The sequence below is a fragment of the Eleutherodactylus coqui genome, chromosome 13, assembly GCF_035609145.1.
Source record: "Eleutherodactylus coqui strain aEleCoq1 chromosome 13, aEleCoq1.hap1, whole genome shotgun sequence".
In the NCBI taxonomy this organism is placed as follows: domain Eukaryota; kingdom Metazoa; phylum Chordata; class Amphibia; order Anura; family Eleutherodactylidae; genus Eleutherodactylus; species Eleutherodactylus coqui.
In genome coordinates, this window is record NC_089849.1 from 68,285,542 (window position 1) to 68,304,583 (window position 19,042).

The window sequence follows — 19,042 nt, forward strand, 5'->3', positions numbered from 1 at the left end:
AAGATAGGTCATCAATAGTTGGTGCGGATCTGCACCCAAATTCGCTATCTTTGGGCGTGCACTGGCATCGGCCATTGTTTTCAATATGCTAGGGGCACGCAATGCGATGCATGGTCTCTCATTGAAACTCAGTGAACCTCCTCCGCGCCTGACAGCGTTCCCTTCATCACTGAAGTGATGGGATCCCTGAAGGAAATTCACATGGTGGGGAGCGCAATATAGGGGTGGGATTCATGGCCCCACCCCGTATCACGCTTACTTGTGTGGAGTTATTCTCTATTTATAGGGAACCCGTTACATCCCCACAGCACTATAAACTTAAGTTATGGTGCCATAAGCAGATGACAGGGGGAGGGGCTCTTTCTGTCACTAATCAACACCCTGTAATGCGATCACAAGGTACTAATGGGTTACTCTGGCAGCCGAAAGCCTCCATGTTTAACATGTAACTCAGTCTATTAAATCCCGCCTCCTGCAGAGTCTAATAAACTGCTGTCTTAGGCTTAGTAGAATCCACTACATAAGTATTGCAGTGTACTATCCTAGCGATCGAACGATCACATCTTCAAGTACCCTTGAGGGACTAAAATTAGTGTCAAAAAAGTTCAAGAAAGTTTGTTTAAAGAACAAAAATCCAGTTTAAAAAATATATATTTTCCCCACTAAAAAAACCCAACATTTTAAATGGATAATATACCCCAAAATCTTTTTAGAAAGCAACACATAATAGGTGTTACCACAATTATAACAACCCAATTAAATTATTTTGTTATTTATTGCACATGGTGACAGCTATAAAAATGATTTTTTAAAAAGTTACGCCAAAATTACTATTTTCCTTTAGTTCGCCTCCTAAAAAACCATAATAAAAATCAATCCAAAAGTCATCTGTATCTCTAAATGGTACCAATAAAAAACGTGACTCTTCCTTTGATAAACAAGTCATCACATAATTCCATTGCCGGAAAAATGTTCTGGGGCCTAGAATTTAGATTTAACGCTTTGCAATCCAATTTGGGACTCAGGGTTTCCTAGGGGGCTTTTTCTTTCTGCCATTATACAATAGCACCATCTGCTGCCTAGAGCCAGTACTGCGGTATGGGACATGTTGGAGAGGCCCCCGACAACAGAGCGGCCAGTAATATACAGTAAGAATACCCTGCCGGACGTCTTCTAACATCGAAGCTGTACAGCCTTTAATCAGAATGTCTTCAGACGTCAGACAGTGGATTGGAAAGGGTTAATTGTTTTTCTTTAAAAATGTGTTTTTATTGTGCAAAAGTAGTAAAAAATTAGAGGCTAGATGAAGGAACAAGACATCTCTTTCATCATTATCAGGTGCATAATTACTGTTCTCTGTTTTCCTTTCCAAAGCCGCTGCCTACGAGCATTGTCCCATGAGTCAGCAGCCATCTTCCATCAATAATGCTGCACAATATGAATTAGGTGTGATGGTTCATTGTTATATGTGACAGTGCATCAAGTGATCTATAGCACTACATCCTTCAGCTTGTGTTGTGAAGCTGGCTTAATCACAGTCATTTTCTTTTAAGTCATGTCATTTTAATTGTATGTACTTTTTTTCCACGCTGCTCTCTCCATTATAGTCTATAAGAGTTAAAGGGGTTCTGTCATTAGAAAAAAACTCAATACCTATCTATTCCTCCCCGTCAGTCTTCTTACCGCATCTTCTCCTGGCTCCTCCAGTCCCACGGGTCACATCACCTCCAGCCGGCCGGATCCGCTTCTTGTTATGTAGCGTCCAGTCTCGGCATTCTCCTTCCTGCAGGTCAATGTATTTCTACATCACTAATGACATAGCGTTCACTGCCTAGTAGGGAATGCCGAATCCTATGCCGGGCTATTCTCGCCGCGGGTGTTCATATACTATTGCCGTGGCCGGCATAGGATTCGGCATTCCCTACTAGGCAGTGAACGCTATGTCACTAGTGACGTAGCGTACATTGACCTGCAGGAAGGAGAATGCAGAGAATGCACGTAATGTTATAGGAAAAAGAGGATCCGGCCAGCTGCAGGTGAGCTGACCTGGGGACTGGACGAGCCAGGAGAAGATCGGCAAGGAGAAGATGTGGTAGGAAGGCTGCCAGGGGAGGAATAGCTAAGCATTGATTTTTTTTCTAATGACAGAACCCCTTTAAGGAAAGAGCCAAGCACTGCTCCCTATAGGTAATAGTCCCAGTGGTGACACTTGCATCTATCAGGCACTGATCATTTAGAGATGCCATAAGTGTGTATGATGCGAATACCCCTTTAAATCTAAGTTGGTTTTATTTATGTATTTACCCTGATACCCTCTTCTTTATATGTTTCATATTTAACTGCGACCTCTCCCACTTCTCTAGGGCAACTGCCAATGAACTTTCCATGTTGATCTCTCGCATGCAGACCAATGCAGACCTAGTGGAAAAATATATCTTGGAGACTCACCAAAAACTGAAGCAGGTAGGAATATGATCTAAATGAATAGTCTGGTAATGCGCATGCTTGACCATCCCATTATCTTGTGATTGTTGGAGGTCTCATTGGTCAGAACCACTAATCAGAAAGTTATTTCTTATCCTGTGGATGGAGAATAACTTTCCATCTTGCCAAAACATTGGTCATGGATTACTCCAATGACGTCTTCCAACATTTCTTCTCTTCTTTCTTGATAGGATGCTAGTAATTACACTCTGAAGAAGTCATTTGAACATCAGCATGAGAACGCAAAGAACCTGAAGGACTCCGAGCTCCTGCTTAAAGATCTTTTCCTTGATGTGGACAAAGCAAAAAGATATGGACATCCACAAGCCCATGAGATAGACAAGGAGTAAGACAAAAGTGACGTCATCTGATTGTTGAGGTTCAGATAGAGAACTATATTGGTGATGCATGCTAGAAATATAGATAGAAAAGCATGAGAACAATTTGGGAAAGGGTGGAAAGTGTCCATAATTTATAAGAAAACATTGGTTTATGAAGCTTGTGCTGTTTGTAGATATTTTTGGTTATTTTTATTCCTTACACCTTATCTCCAGCATCCGCCAACTCCATGAGCGACTTACAGCTGAGTGTGCAGAATACAGAGAGGTGTACGAGCAATTTAATCTTGTACCCGCTGAACCAAAAGTCAACTGGCCACAGATCCTAAGTAGTAAAAAGGTACAACTGGAAATGATTATATATTGTATATTTTAGACAGATTCACGTGAGCTGCGCATGAAATACAGAGGAGTTTAAATACATATATAACAAGCAAAAACAAGCAAGAACAATAAATATGAGCTTCACATCTGCATTGGTCGGAGGTCCTGTCGCAGATCCGGGCAGCTGAGCAGAAAGTGAACAGACCCCATTATAGTCAACGCGGTCCATCCGGCTCTGTTCTAATATGGAGCCGTTTGGCCATGGGGAGTCCCCTTCTATGCTCCCCAAGCGCAGTAGGCAAGCGGAACCACGGGCGTAGGTGTGAAATCACCTTTACCGAGTGACAGAAGGAGAATATGAGGGTATGAGCTGCTTGTACAGTTGTGTCATGGAGACAGAGTTATTGCAGGTTGTAGGTTTTTCTGAAGAGTTGGGTTGCTTTTGGGGTTTGGAAGGTGAGAAAGAGTTTGGTCATTTGGGGAAGTAAGTTCCAGTGTATGGGGGATGCTTGGGAGAAATCTTGGGGTCAGTTGTGTGAAGAGCAGACAAGAGGAGAGCAGAGAAGGAGGCCTTGTGAGAACCTGAGATGTGCGGAGGTATCAGGCAATAAGAGCAGAGATATATGGAGGGGAAGGCTGTGGAAAGCTTTATACTGTATGTATGTCATTGTCAGTATTCTGAAATTAATTTACTGTGCAATGGGTAGCCAGTCAAGGGAATGTCAGACAGGAGAGGCAGAAGAACCAGGGAAGAGGAGGATTAACCAGGCAGCAAAGTTGAGGATGGATTGAAGGCCATGGAAAAAGATGTTGTAGTAGTTTAGGTGGGATGTGATTAGGGCATGGAGGAATATTTAAGTTGATTCGACATTGACGAAAGAAGAATGGTGAGAGTCAAGGCAGTAAGGGCTTGGGTTTGTGGCCTGAAGGACAGGGTAAAATTGAAGGTTATCCTTAGACAACTAACTTGTGAGTCTAGGAAATATATGGAGAAGTATTGCTGTATCATCACTGCATGTTGACACTGACCAGGAGCCTGACAAGCAAATAATGCAAAATATCTCACAGAATTTTAACTAATATCTAAAAAGCTTTCTGCGGATTTATCTATGATTTTCATGTATTTATCAGAGAACCATTTACCTATTGCAGAATTACCAGAATGCTTTGTTCTTGTACATGTTAGGTACCAGATATGGCATAGTAAATGCAATATGGGGAAAGGTGTGTAAATTATACATAACCATACTCTATTACGGCTTTCTTCATGTCCATTTTATCCTTTTTCCAGTCAGCAATAGACAGCGCTGCATACGGACCCAGCCTAGCAGATGTGGAATGTCAAATTGCAGAACACAATGTTCTGCAGAGAGAAATTGACGAGTATGGGACAGAAATACGCAACCTGCCTCAGGTAGTTATTTCTAGTTATTGCAGACTATGGAATATTACTTCAGTTTTAAGCTCACAGTAACAGAAGTTCTGAAGTTGGTGCAGGGTTACAGCTTAAAGCATACCTTTGCAGAACAAGCTGTAATATACATACATGAGGAACAACACTCTTTTTGCCTATTGTATAACTAGCATCCTGGATTATTCACTAGTTTTTCCCTCTGTAGGGTATACATCTGATTCTCAATCCTCTCGGGACTGGTGGGAGGAGCTGCTGTAATATGTGTGTTGTGTTCTATAGACTGTACACAGAGAACTGCAGATCCTGCTCTGTAACTGTCTGTAACACACACAGACATATCCCGATTATGTAGGAGTGTACAACAAAATGTAATAGTATACATGTATATAAACAGCAGCAGATATCTCAGCATTAGCTCCAGCATCCATGCCCAATGTGATTGTCTCTCTTTCCAACTCCTCTCTTTAGACAGTTCAATAAGCATTATGACTCATCCCCTGCTTTAGGTGCTAGTGTACCCTGTCAATCATGTGACAGACAAAGGACAACAGCATAGGGGGAGGGGAGGTACCACTTTAGAGGGACTCTTCGGGACAAAAACATTGTTTTAGGTAAATAAAGTGAATAGCAGTTTTTCTAATTATTATCATATAAGCGCAGGGTGTTTGAAAAGTTACTGTCTAATTAAATCTAAAGTCGTAATAGCGCTGAAGTGTTATCAGGCTGGATCTCCATTGATAATGCACTGATAGCAGATATGAGCTTATCACCTATATAACATAAAAGACTGAAGACCCACCATGCACAGTGTATGTACTTTTTTTGATGCTATGCATTGATGTGCACTTTATGTTAATTGATTTTTCAGGATCAAAATACCGTTAAGAACCAGTACCGCAGCCTACAGGTAAGGAAGGGATTGCTGTATCATCACTACACGTTGACACTGACAAGGAACCCGACAAGCAAATAATGCTAAATATCTCACATAATTTTAACTAATATCTAAAAAAGTTTCTACAGATTTATCTACAATTTTTCATGTATTTATCCATACACGTAAAAAGAGAACCATCTGCCTACGGCAGAGATTACCTGCATAGGCTACAAATATCCTTATAGCAACTAACTGTCCTATATGTTGGCGCACATTTCCCAGACAGTCCAAAAATCCCAACATTTGTAATGTGAGCAGAATAAAAACATATATACAGTTACCATAATGCTGAAATTATGAATAATTTGACAATGAGACACACTTATTAATCACTCTCAAGTCTTAGCCACACCCTTAATCTACTTCATGGTCTTGGAGCACAAAAGAGAAACTTATTTTAGGTTTCAAGTAATTATCCATTTTTTTAAAATACAGTTTTGTTTTTAGGTCTAAATTTCTGTGCAGATACATTTTTATTATAACTTTATAGCAAGTGGAGGTCAGTTTTCCAGCAACACAGTTTGAAATCTCAAATAGATAATATACTGGCTACCTGCAGTCACCACTAGAGGGAGTATGGGAGCTTACTGTATACTGCGCTATAACACCATGCTGTAAGCTCCATCTAGTGGTGGCTGAAGGTAGTGATTATGCCTATGTCCAAATCTATGTCTATTCAGGGGATATGGGGCTCTATAGGAAAAAGTGTAATCAGAGTTCCACTGTTACAAAGATATATAAGGAAATTAATCAGCACAGAATGTTGTACTTATTTACGGTATAGAAGGTCGAACATTCACTGTTATTAGATTTGAAGTATCTGGAATGACCTTTAGCTTTATTACCGATTACAGGAAGAATCAGCATGGCGGGGCAGGCACCTGGGCAGCTTGTACAACCACCTACACGGATGCACCAAGGAGCTGCTCTACCTGAGTGATGAACAGAACAAGATTATTAAACAGGACTGGAGTGATCAAATCCCTGATGTGTCCGGCACCCGCCGACAATATGAGGTGAGCATCTCTCAGTCTACATGCTTAGCACTCAGGATATATCATGAAATGCTTATTAAATCTGTTAAGGAAATGTACGGCCTCGTTCACATGCTGGAATTTCACTGCAGTAAAGGATTTTCCTGCACCCAATTCTGCACTATTTTAGGATTTTATTAAATGTTATAAAAATCAGTATATTCAGACGTCGTGGATTTTTGCACATGGAGATTTTGGATAAAAAAGAACTGACATGTCAATTCTTGGTGTGTAAACCATGTTGGGTGGCCATATGTGGATTTGCCTACATCTCTATGCAGATCTGCATAAAAATCCCCACTTCTGCTGTGGATAAAACCCTCAGATCCACATTGGAAAAACCCAACGAGGATCTGACAGTATTGCACCTGCCCTCAAAAAATGAAAAATGATGGTTTGCAAGTTCAAGTTGACCCTCCATGATAGGCATATATGTCCCCAAGAAGGACCGAAGCACAAGGCGGCTGAGACTTCACACATAGTTTTGGTAGTGCGAATGTCCGATTTTACATATCAAACTACAGGAACACCTACAACTTAGTGCAAGTCTATGACACATGGCATAGTGGATGCTACATGCACACAGTAAGTCCCACTTATATCAGTCCAGCTTCTACTGAAAACTATAATATTTAAATATGGGGCTTTTTAAGTTAAAGAATTCTAGAAGTGCGGGCAATTTTTTGCAATAGGACAATAAATAAAGTGGAATTTATCTAATCTTTGCAGCGCTTTAAGGGAGAAGACCTGCTGCCCCAGGAGGAGACGGTGAACAACCTGCTAGATGATGGAGACAGAATGATAGAGCTCAAGCACCCAGCTGCCAGCTGCATCCAGGTAAGCCACTAAACAATCACCGCCCAGATCAATGGCAGCTCTGCAAGTCCTAAAGTGCAAGAGCACAAAAGTTTTTTCTTGTTTCCAAACTCTCAGGTACGGGGTAATCATAATTAAACTGGAGGTGTTCAGAGGTCTCTAGTGAGAAAACAATGGGGCAGAACCAAATAAAAGTTGGTGTGTATATAGTCAGTGGGTTAGGGGGTTTAGATTTCTCGAAGAAAAAAAATAATACCAATTGTTGCCACCAGGAGAATATTTGGCACCGTTGAAGTCTTAGATATAGGAGTACATTACAATTAATGGCTAAAAACCCTCCAATGTGGTTTGGGTCAGGATTATATTCATTGTACAGTAGCTCAGTGATTTGTCATGCTGGATAAACTTCTGGATATGGTACAATGTGACTCCTTGTACATGTTCAACAAATTTGTTACCACCTTGCAGAACCAGCAAGGCACATTCAGGCAATGTGAGGGTCACAGCACTGCAGTCATACTGTACTGATCTGTATTGCGAGATTGACAGAACCCTTCCAACCAGGTGCATTGTATAGTATATGCCATATCATTCGCATACAGCAATAGTTCCATAGTCTTACTGCTCTTACAGTAAAGAATCCCCTTCTTTATTTATGAAGGAGCCTTCTTCCCTCTGGGCATAGTGGATGTTCCCTTGCCATGGTTACAGGTATAATCCCATCTGGCCTTTTAGCAAACATTTGATACAATATTGTAAGCAAAATTGTCATTAGAACAATTTAAAGGGGTTGTACCAGAATTATGTTTTATCACCTAACCATAGAATAGGTGATGAAAGTCTCATCAGTGGGGGTCTCAACGCTGAGAACCCCACTTACACTGAGAACCAAAGTCTTGTGTACCGCTCTTCATATCCCTGCGGGTTCTTTTCACCTAGCTCAGTGATGTAGAGATTGAATGGAGTGACAGTCGCACATGCACGGTGCCAATCTGTTGATCTTCAATGGCATTGCCGGAGAAAGTAGATACTTGTACCAAGCTATTTCCATCACTCCCCTGAAATGAATAGAGTGTCACCATGCATGCTCAACCATTGCTCATTCAATTTCTACTTTACCGTGGATGGGTGAAGAGAGCTTGCAGTGAAATGAAGAGGGGGACATGGTTCTCGGGATCGATGTGGGTTTCAGTAGTGAGACCCCGACTGATCAGACTTTTATCGCCTATCCAACGGATAGGCAACAAAAGTATATTCTGTGAAAAACCCTTTAATTTAAGAGGAGAAAGGTTCTCTATATGGTATTGCAGTTTACTATAGATATTGTACAAAGTGCATTCTTTGGACTAGAAGACACATCCAAGTTTAGATAAAATGAGTCCCTGGTGGTCTAAGGCAGTAAAGGGGCTAATGTCACTGACTCTAGAAGTCTAGGATAGTGCAGGACTTAAAGGACCTGTTTAGGAAAAATAAAAAAAAATACCCAATAGCAGGGAATAGAATAAAAACTAAATTCCTCTCCGGTCTTTGTTTGCTGCAGCCATGACCTGTCATACATCCACATGACCACAGTAGCTAATTGCTGGCCTCAATGGTCCAGTGTTGTATATGCAGGCTTCACCTTCACATTTCACTGTGGAAAAATCTAGTCATTAACTATATATCATTAATATTTGTGTCTCAGGCCCATGATGAAGCGCTGAAAGGAGAGTGGCAGAACTTTTTGAACTTGTGTATCTGTCAAGAGAACCATCTAAAGAATGCCGAAGACTACAAGAAGGTAAAAAGTGTCAATGCTACTGAGATTTGTACTGCACTTTAGCCAAAAAAGTTTGTTTTGAAACAATCTAAAAGTTTTATGCTTCGTTCACATAGTCGTTGTGATCTGCTCTCTGTTTGGCCATAGACTTACCTGTATTTGGAAAGATGTAAGCACCTGACACAACCAAGTAAAAATGTTGTATTTGACTTGACTTGAATTTGCGGAATAAATATACTCTATGTATAGGAAAAATGTGAAGGGCCAATAAAATGAATGAAACAAAGTGTAAAGCTGAACATATACAACAGATACAGTAGATGTACTATCAATGCAGTAGTATCCTGTATATAAAGAAAACTAACAAATTGTCTCCACCTTCTTTGTAAAGTTTCACGATGATGCAGACGCGGTGGCTGAAACCCTGGGTACTGTGAGGGAAACCCTGGACACCAAATACTCCCAGCCAAACACACAGGTCCCGGGGGCAGTAAGTGACCTCCTCCTACAGCTGGAGAAGGAGGACAAGCAGCTGGTCCAGACTGAGAAGGCCTTGTCTGATCTCAAGCAAAGAGCACCGGAAATCATTCCCATCAAACAGAGGAGGATGAAAGTAAAGGAGACAATTACTTTGGAGACTATCTGTGACTGGGACTCAGGAGATGTAGGTTTCCTATCTTATTCTTTAGTTTTGTGAGAATTGAAAAATACTTACATGTCAGTTATGTTGTGCCAGAACAGAAGTCACTAACTATTTGTAGGTTAATATGACTCTTACCCTACTGTTAAAGAGGTTATCCAGTTCTTTAACCCTTTCCAATCCAATTTGTATCCTGGTTTTCCTAGGGGGCTTATTCTTTTTCTGCCGTTATACAACGGCGCTATCTGCTGGCTAAAGCCAGTACTGCATGAGGTGACACGTTGGATAGGCTCCGACAGCAGAGAGGCTGGCAATATACAGTAAGAGAACCCCGACGGATGTCTTCCAACATCGGAGCTGTACAGCCTTAAATCATCATGTCTTCAGAGGTCAGGCAGTGGATTGGAAAGGGTTAAAACTGATGTCCTATCCTTGGCCGTCAAGATTAGATCATGGGGGTCAGACACATGGCACACCCACAGTCAACTGTTTAAAGAAGCCGATGAGTTCGCCTATGAGCTGCATATTTTTAGTAGAGGCTTTGCCTGGTATTACAGTTTCCCACAGCTTTGTCCCATTCGAGTGAATGGGATTAAGCTGTAGTGGGGTGCATTATCAGGCACAGTCACTGCTAAAAGTAGGGACTTGTGTCTTGTAAGCAACGAAGGAGACCTTCAAACAACTGATCAGTTGGGGTACCAAGAGCTGGATTGCCAACCTATCTAAGAGTCACGGCCTATCTCAACGACAGGCCATCAATTTTAAAGACTATGGACACATTTAGGCGACAATTTTTTTCCACTTGAATGCATACATTTTCTGCTGATAATCATTATTGCAGTAGGGTTTAGTTACAGTTTTGCACTGTCTTCTGCAGTTTTTATATATCACTGAATATAGAAACTGCAGTATAAGTCTGACTCATACAGTGAATAAAGGTAGATGAAGCCAAGATATTAATAACATAATACTAATATATGTGAAATCAAGCAGATATAGGTCCAGATTGGAATGAATGAAGATAGTCTACAGAACAATTTCTCAACTACCTCAAGTCCCCCAAATAGGTCAAGTTTTCAGGATTTCCATAGTATTGCACATATGACATAATTATCAGTCACGACCTATGGGGGACTTGAGGACTGGAGTTGAGAAACACTATAATAAGCCACCTCTCTCTCCTTTAGGTCCAGATAAACAAAGGAGATATATTCACACTGATGGACAACAGTAAGAAAGAGAATTGGGTTGTGCAGGGTTCTGGTGATGGAGGAACCAAGGATGCTCCAGCCGCTTGTTTTGTCATCTCTTGCCCAGACTCGGACTCTGCTGAAAGGGTTAAGAGGTGAGTATTACAAGATGAATGGGAGCAAAATGACCAATTTAAAGGATATTTTGTCCTGGAAACCAAGAGGTTCATTGCTGGGCAGGATGGAAAATGTGAACGGAAGTTGACCACTTAGGGGCTAATGTCCACAAATGTCCTCAGGCTACTATGAAACCTGTTTTAATTCAATTTGGTCATCACTTTACAAGATAAATCAGCTGTAAAGACGTCATTTGTAATCTCTTGCTTTTTACAATACATTCCTTGCATAGAAAAAAAATTCCCATAGCAATTGCACACATTTGTTCAATGTCTCATTAATAACCCCAAAAATACACATTTTGGGTTCAAAACATACCCTACCCTTGATCGTAATCAATAATTAATACCCAGAGTTTTCTAAGAACTGGGCATGTCCACAGGGAATGAAAATCATTAGCCTATAGTGGTACAACAACTTCCTAAGCTCACCTATTATTTCTCCTATGATGTCTTTTACAGACCTATTGTCTGACCCTGGCCCAAATGTTTTTCAGGTTGGAAGGTGAATTAAATGATTTGAAGAAGAAAAAGGTAGCGGTGCAAAATGCTTTGAAGTCAAGTACCCGGGAGTCTCAAAAACCCAATCAGTCAGGTAATATGCTATGCAAGCTAATACATGCCCAATGTAAAAAGTCAAATCATGTCGGTAGATTGAGCCTGGGATTTTGATGATACAATTTATGGGAAAGGGCATACTGCTGCTGATTTCTAATGTGTCAGTGGTCATATTTCACAACAGCTCCATTGGGTGGACCTCCGGTACCGCCAGCTCGGACATCAAGTATCCCCAGTGAGGACCCTCAGGGAACACAGCTTCTTAACAAGCTAAACAAACTCTATGGAGACTTGCAAGACACTGAGCAGGAGGTACTGACAAGGGTACGCACCCCAACGAACAAAACTTCACCAAGCCAGGATCTAACTGGAAGGTTAAAGATGCAGGAGGTGAGTGATTGGAAAGCTTCAGTGCTGACAGATAGTTTAGTGCAATTTGCATCTTGTTTATATTGATGTTTTTTTTGTTTCTATAGTGTTCTATTAAGTTTTTCATTTTCATAACAAAATCGAACACAATTTGTATTAACCCTTTCCAATACAATTTTGGATTCAGGGTTTCCTAAAAGGCTTTCACTTTTCACTGTTATACAACAGTGCCACCTGCTGGCTAAAGCCAGTGTGTGTGCACCAGAGAGGCTCCGACAGCAGAGTGGCTGGCAATAGATGGTAAGAATACCCCGTCGGACGTCTTCTGACATTGGAGCTGTACAAGCTTCAATCAAAATGTAGGAAAACATCAGACAGGGGATTGGAAAGGGTTAACCCTTTACAATCCAATTTCCTTGCCACCCACCCAACTGGAATTGTACACATAATCCAGTGACATGACAAGAATGTAGGATTAAGCTGTTGTAACATAACTTGCCTGTATATAAGTAGAAAATAAAGCAAATAGACTAAAAATATATAACCCACTAGAGCAGTCACAATTACAGCAATTTACCTGTTGTCTCAGGCAACTTCCCAGCACCTCGAACTGATAGCATCCGACAAGGATGCGGCTAAAAGAGAATGTGAAAACTTCCTGACCAAGAAAGTATCAGGACCATCAGCCACACAGCTCCCTACAACACTGGCCAACGTGAGCAACAAATACAACGATGTCAAGACCCTGTCATCACTCTACGGAGAAGAGTAAGTGGGGGTTTACGGTGTCAGGGTGCTTGTAGTAGTCACAGCATATCAGTCCCGGTCTCCAATTTCCTTATGTTAAATAACTTAACATAGATTTTAAATCTGCAGCATGTCAACTAACATTGTGGATCCTCAGCATGGATTTTACCCTTTGCAATGCATAGGAAGAAATCTGCAGCATGTTTGCACTAAAATCTGCAAAAACTGCACAGTGGGTTCACTACTAGAGATGAACGAGCATACTCGCTAAGGGCAATTACTCGATCGAGCATTGTCCTTAGCGAGTACCTGCCCGCTCGGAAGAAAAGGTTCGGGTGCCGGCGCGGGTGAGAGGTGAGTTGCGGCAGTGAGCAGGGGGGAGCGGGGGGAGAGAGGGAGAGAGAGATCTCCCCGCTCTCCCCCGCCGCTCCCTGCCCGCTGCGGGCAGCCGAACCTTTTCTTCCAAGCGGGCAGGTACTCGCTAAGAGCAATGCTCGATCGAGTAATTGCCCTTAGCGAGTATGCTCGCTCATCTCTATTCACTACATATGGCAATACGCTCGGTATGTTTTTAGAATGTGGAAGGTAATCAGATCACCTGGGGGAAACCCATAAAAATACAGAAAATGATGTCCTTTGTCAGATTGCAACTCAAGACCCCAGTGTTGCCAGGCAACCATGCTAACCACTGAGCTGCCCATATAATATACAGCCAGGGAAATATTCAGAATTTTCATTTAACACTCATGGAATATTCTGGAGACATACCTATGGATAAGCATAGAATATATAATAAAAGCTTCATAGATGCAATTACAATAGTACTGCTAGGTTGGGGGGTGAAAAAAGTTTCTTCTTGTGGACACTGCCTAGTAGGCATGAGGAGACTTAAAGGGCCTTGTAATGCCCCTCTGGGAAATTTGGTATGCAAATTGCAGATGTTACAATGCGTTGGCAGCACAATCTATAAGAGGCTAGCTTTCTTACAATTCCACGTCCAAACTTTTGACAGGCCTTGTAACATAACTGGGGATACAAACCAAAGATAACCATGTACAAATAGACTATTTCAAAGTTCTTGCCCCTTGTCAGTGTGTAGTAGGTTAATGGCTGGCTTATCCTTCCGGAGAAGACTCTGGTTTTGGCTTATATTCCCAGTCATGTTACAAAGCCTGTTAAAAAGTTGGCCATTGATGTGTAGGAAAGCTGCCTTGTAATAGGTGGCACTGCTGAGGCAATGTACCACCTCTCATTTGCATATTAATATTCATGATATGTTCAATGCTCCCCTTTCCAGAGCTAAAGCTTCACTGAACTTAGAACATCAGATTACCAAGACTGATGATATGATCAGAGATTTTGAGAATTCCTTGGCAGAGGATGGGGTTATAACGTATTCACCTAGTGGCATCCAAGAACATGCAAGCCAGATTCAGGTAAGACATCATCACCGTGTCTTCAGACACCTCACAATGAAATGAACATTTTCAGAAAATGGAGATAACTCCACTTTTTTGTTCAACGGACTTGAATTTATTTTTGAATAATTATTTTGTTTCCTTCAGAAAATGAAGAGAGACCTTGTGGACAAACAGGACAATCTTCTGAAACTGAACCGGAGCTTGAAGGACACAGAATTGGCATGTAACTCTCTTCAGAGTAATACTCAAGAGCACAGTCCAGACCTCCCACGTCAACGCATCCAGGTCCAAAAACTTAATGATAGATACCATGCCGTAGCTGACCAGCTGGACCAAAGGTACCATAGATGACAAACCAGCCTCTGTCCTTCCTTCTCTTACTAGCATAAGGCCTTATGTCCACGGGCGGATCCATGGGAGTCCACAGCGGAAACCGACCCTGCCCATGGCTGAGGACACTGCGGGTCTTCTGCTTCCCCGTCCGGGTCTTCATTGCGGATGTATACGAAAGAGTGTTTTGAGTTTTTTGTTTTTTTTAAACTCCTGCTTTCCCACTCAATCTGTGCCCGTCTGCAATTCAATTGGGGACGGGCTGTTGATTAGACGGCTTCAGTTGACTTCAATGGAAGCCGTCCGTGCAGGATCCGCACTGAAATGGAGCCTGCTGTGACTTTTTTTCCAGACCGATACGTCTGCAAATCAAATCTGCATTCTTTATTTCATTTGTGGATGCCCCTGTATCCCCATGGGTAGCTTGATTTGTGGATCTTTTGCGCGGGTGACCCGCACGGATTCTGCAAATCAGATCCGCCTGCGGACATTAGGCCTTAGATTTGTAAATGTCATTAATAATGGTCTCATAATGGAAATGAAATGAAAAGGGTTCCGTCCCTTTAAAGGCTATAGATACCTTTTGGGGGTCAATTGTTTTTCACTTAAATGCATGTATTTTGAGCTGACAATCACTTTTGTTATAGGATTAATTAAAAATGTTGCACTGCTTGTCTTCCGCACCTTCTACATATCACTTTATATAGACACTGCAGTCTTAGGCTGCATTCAGACGACCATATATCGGCTGGGTTTTCACGCCGAGCCGATATACGGCATCCCTCTCTGCAGGGGGGGTGGAAGATGGAAGAGCCAGGAGCAGAAACTGAGCTCCCGCCCCCTCTCTGCCTGCTCTCCACCCACCTGCACTATTTTCAATGAGGAGAGGCGGGATGGGGTGGGGCTAATTCTCGACACTTAGCCCCACCCCGTCCTGCCTTCTTTCATTGCAAACAGTGCAGAGGGGCGGAGAGGGGGTAGAGAGGGGGTGGAGAGGGGGCGGTAGCTCAGTTCCTGCTCCTGGCTCTTCCATCCTCCCCCCCTGCAGATAAGGACACCGTATATCGGCTCGGTGTGAAAACCGAGCCGATATACGATCGTCTGAATGCACGCTTGGGCTCATTCACACGGGCGTAAGCAATTTCGGTCCAAGAAATATGTCTGCGTTTTTACTGAATGTATATATGCGTATTTGGTGCATATGCATTTCTTTTTGCGTATATTCAGTGTGTTTTTTTCACAAATGCAAAAAAACCCGGAAGAAAGTCAATCATTTTTAACCACTGTATCCCGCCAACATGCATAAAAAACACAGTGAATACGCACGCAACTGCATATTTGCTGCATTTTACGTAATAGACTTTTAGTCTGTGATGTGGACCAGAATAGGACATATGTAAAAAACCTAAATTCTGAAGAACCCAATGTAAATCAATGGGGTTTATGATGTCCATATTACGTGCATAATACGGACTGAAAATATTTTATGCCTGTTTGAATATCCCCTTAGTCTCTGTAGGAGACTGTAATTTAAACTGGACTGACGCTTTAGTTTCCCTCTGCTCTCTCCTCTCCTGCATGTTCTAATCAGCTAATTTATGACCTTAACAAAGTTTATCTCTGCTGTGTCCATAGGTTAGCTGAGAAAATATGCAGGAGAGTTGAGACATTAGTCTATCAGTCCAGCTTCAATGACTGATCCCCTGCGGAGATTTACACTGCAGTGTCTATATATAGTGATAGCAGAAGCTGCAGAATACAAACTGTGTGCAAAACTTTTAATCAAGCCCTACGGCAAAAATGATTGTAAGCCCAAAAATAGCTCTCCATAGGTGTGCATAGCCTTTACGTTTCAATGGAATATGCCTAATATTTGGCATCATTTTGGATTGGAAAGGGTCCAACTGCTGGGATCCCCACTGATCTTGAGATTAAGCACCATGGCTCTGTCTTGTCCTTGCCCTATGTCTGGTATTGAAGTTCAGCCCCTTTAGGGTGAAGTCACACGAACGTATATCGGCTCGGTTTTCACGCCAAGCCGATATACGTTGTCCTCGTGTGCAGGGGGGGAGGATGGAAGAGCCAAGTGCAGGAACTGAGCTCCCGCCCCCCTCTCTGCCTCCTCTCCGCCCCTCTGCACTATTTACAATGGGGAAAGGTGGGACGGGGGCGGGGCTAATTCTCAAAACTTAGCCTTGCCCCGCCTCTTCCCATTACAAATAGTGCAGAGGGGCGGAGAGGAGGTGGTGAGGGTGCGGGAGCTCAGTTCCTGCTGCTGGCTCTTCCATCCTCCCCCCCTGCACACGAGGACAACGTATATCGGCTCGGCGTAAAAACCGAGCCGATATACGTTCGTGGGACTTCACCCTTAGGGTGCAGTCACATTTTGGTCCATGAATATGCAGCGAATTCATCAACGTTGTTGCCTTGCGTTTAAATATGTTATCGTATGGAAAGCGAATGTCACACTTGACAGCCACTTTAAGCTCAAAACAGCTTGGACAACTTATTTTTAAAGGAGTTACTGAGACTTATATATTGATGACTTATCCTTAGGATAGGGCTATCAATATACAATAACATCCATTTACAGAATTAGGTCTTGAATTCTGTTACCTTGGAGATCCTATTCTGTATCTGACTACTCTTCCATGTTTACCGACTAAGCAAACACATCCTAATACTCTTTCCTGCAGAGAGAGGCTGCTCAGAGATACCAATTTGCCCTACCAGCAGTTTAAATCCTCCAGCGATGGCCTGGATTCCTGGCTGAAAGGTCTCCCACGTAACCAGATCACATCAACAGATTCTCCAAGTCAGGTCAACTACAAACTCCAAAGCCAGAAGGTAAGGGTGTCTGGAGAGGTCATAAATAAGTACAGTGTGAAACTCTTCATACAAGTATCCCTACACAGTAGTAGTCCATATGTCACATCTATTGTATGTCTGTGTAGTTTTATTAATAATCTCTAAACCAAAAAAGCAGACCACCCAAGTATTGCTGTTGCCTTGATGTACTGCGGTGCCCACTGCTGAAGTCCACACGCCTGCCAAAAAGTGCGCACACTTTCCTATACAAGTCTACAAGTGTGTACACGGGACTCTGACAAGAGTTCGATTTTTAGCTGGTGCACAGACTGAGCGCAGCACTGCTGGTCAGGTGAAGCGGAAGCGAACAGCAGTGCTATGCTTACTAGAGGCTGCCGGGTGTCCGGTGAAGAAGGCTCCGAGAACACAAAGACTTCGGAGGTGAGAGAGAGCGCGGTATCTTCTGCAATCAGCGGCTGATTTTGAATCACAATCCACACGGATGGTATGGATTTTGACTCTCTCTCTTGCAAAAATGCTGCGGAATTTTCCGCTGCGGCAAATCCGCAGGCTTTTCGCTACATGTAAACATATCCTAAGTTAGTTTATGGTGCATTAGGCAGAACCTTATAAAATGTGAGGCGCTCATATATATCACACATCTACATTTTCTGTTGAGTATGTTAAAAAAAACACCAAAACTACAGGAATGCGCCAACAATTTTTTACATGCAATTTAAATTGGGGATTATATATATGTAATTTGCCATCCCCATATGCAAATTGACAATTCCTAAACCTAAACTAATGTGCCAAATTATATTTTTTTGTGCAACTAGTTGCATTCCAATGCATCAGATCACACAGCCGTATTCCCGTGGCGTAAAAGCGCTCGGCCAAGCGCTTTTACGCCGGGCCGAAAAGGTAGTCCTGGAACTATCCGTCCAGCCAGAATACGTCGGTCACTGAATGGGCTCCTATGGGAGTCAATGACAGTGGCTGGAAAAGGGAGGTGGGAGGGAATTTAGCAGCGTGACTGCTAAACTCCCTCCCTCTTCTTTCCTCCCCTCCGGCTGTTTGCAATGGGAGGGGGTGGAGCTAAGCTCTGCCCTCCCCAATTGCTGGCTGTGGACAAGTGGCTCCACCCCTTTCCCACCCACTCTCATTGCAAATAGTCGAAGGGAAGGAGAGAAAAGGTGAGCTGGCGAGGGGGAGGGAAGGAGACGCAATGGCATTGCGGCCTTGGCGTATATGCGCCGGGGCCTGTGCTATCTGAACGGGCGCACAAATGTTAGATTTGTGCACCCGTTTACGTGTTCTTATGGCGCCGGTGGGTGCACGTAAAGACGCCCACGGCAATGTGAAAGAGGCCTCCGTTAGTGGATGAAAATATAATTTCTGATCAAGATCAGATATTGAGAGGACAGGGGCAAAATATCTGAACCTTATTGATGCTTAGTATAGGAGAACATAAAACGAGTATTTGGTACAACCTATTTGATGCTGAAAGCTGGATGCTGGTAAACGCTTGGGTTGTGGAGTTAATAGGTAGTTTAATTAGGCTGAGGGGAGTAATTAAATAAGTGATTTTCCCTCTTTTTACTCCTTTTTTAGAGAAAAAAAAAACACCTGTTATATGTAACGAAGAGCAAATATGCCCTCTGATGGATAAATGGTGGTGGGGTCATAAAACATAC

General features: G+C 42.5%; 1 protein-coding gene across 1 annotated transcript in view; it reads left to right on the plus strand.

Moving 5' to 3' along the window:
* The window catches only part of EVPL (envoplakin), a 49,008-nt gene that overhangs the window by 22,803 nt on the left and 7,163 nt on the right, over positions 1-19,042 (plus strand). The window contains exons 3-18 of the mRNA XM_066588187.1: positions 2,364-2,463; positions 2,676-2,830; positions 3,039-3,162; positions 4,438-4,560; positions 5,429-5,467; positions 6,352-6,513; positions 7,261-7,368; positions 9,032-9,127; positions 9,498-9,770; positions 10,934-11,091; positions 11,610-11,707; positions 11,855-12,060; positions 12,629-12,807; positions 14,084-14,222; positions 14,352-14,545; positions 17,234-17,384. Of these exons, the coding sequence (XP_066444284.1) occupies positions 2,364-2,463; positions 2,676-2,830; positions 3,039-3,162; positions 4,438-4,560; positions 5,429-5,467; positions 6,352-6,513; positions 7,261-7,368; positions 9,032-9,127; positions 9,498-9,770; positions 10,934-11,091; positions 11,610-11,707; positions 11,855-12,060; positions 12,629-12,807; positions 14,084-14,222; positions 14,352-14,545; positions 17,234-17,384 (2,305 nt within the window). The remainder of the gene's footprint in view (positions 1-2,363; positions 2,464-2,675; positions 2,831-3,038; positions 3,163-4,437; positions 4,561-5,428; positions 5,468-6,351; positions 6,514-7,260; positions 7,369-9,031; positions 9,128-9,497; positions 9,771-10,933; positions 11,092-11,609; positions 11,708-11,854; positions 12,061-12,628; positions 12,808-14,083; positions 14,223-14,351; positions 14,546-17,233; positions 17,385-19,042) is intronic.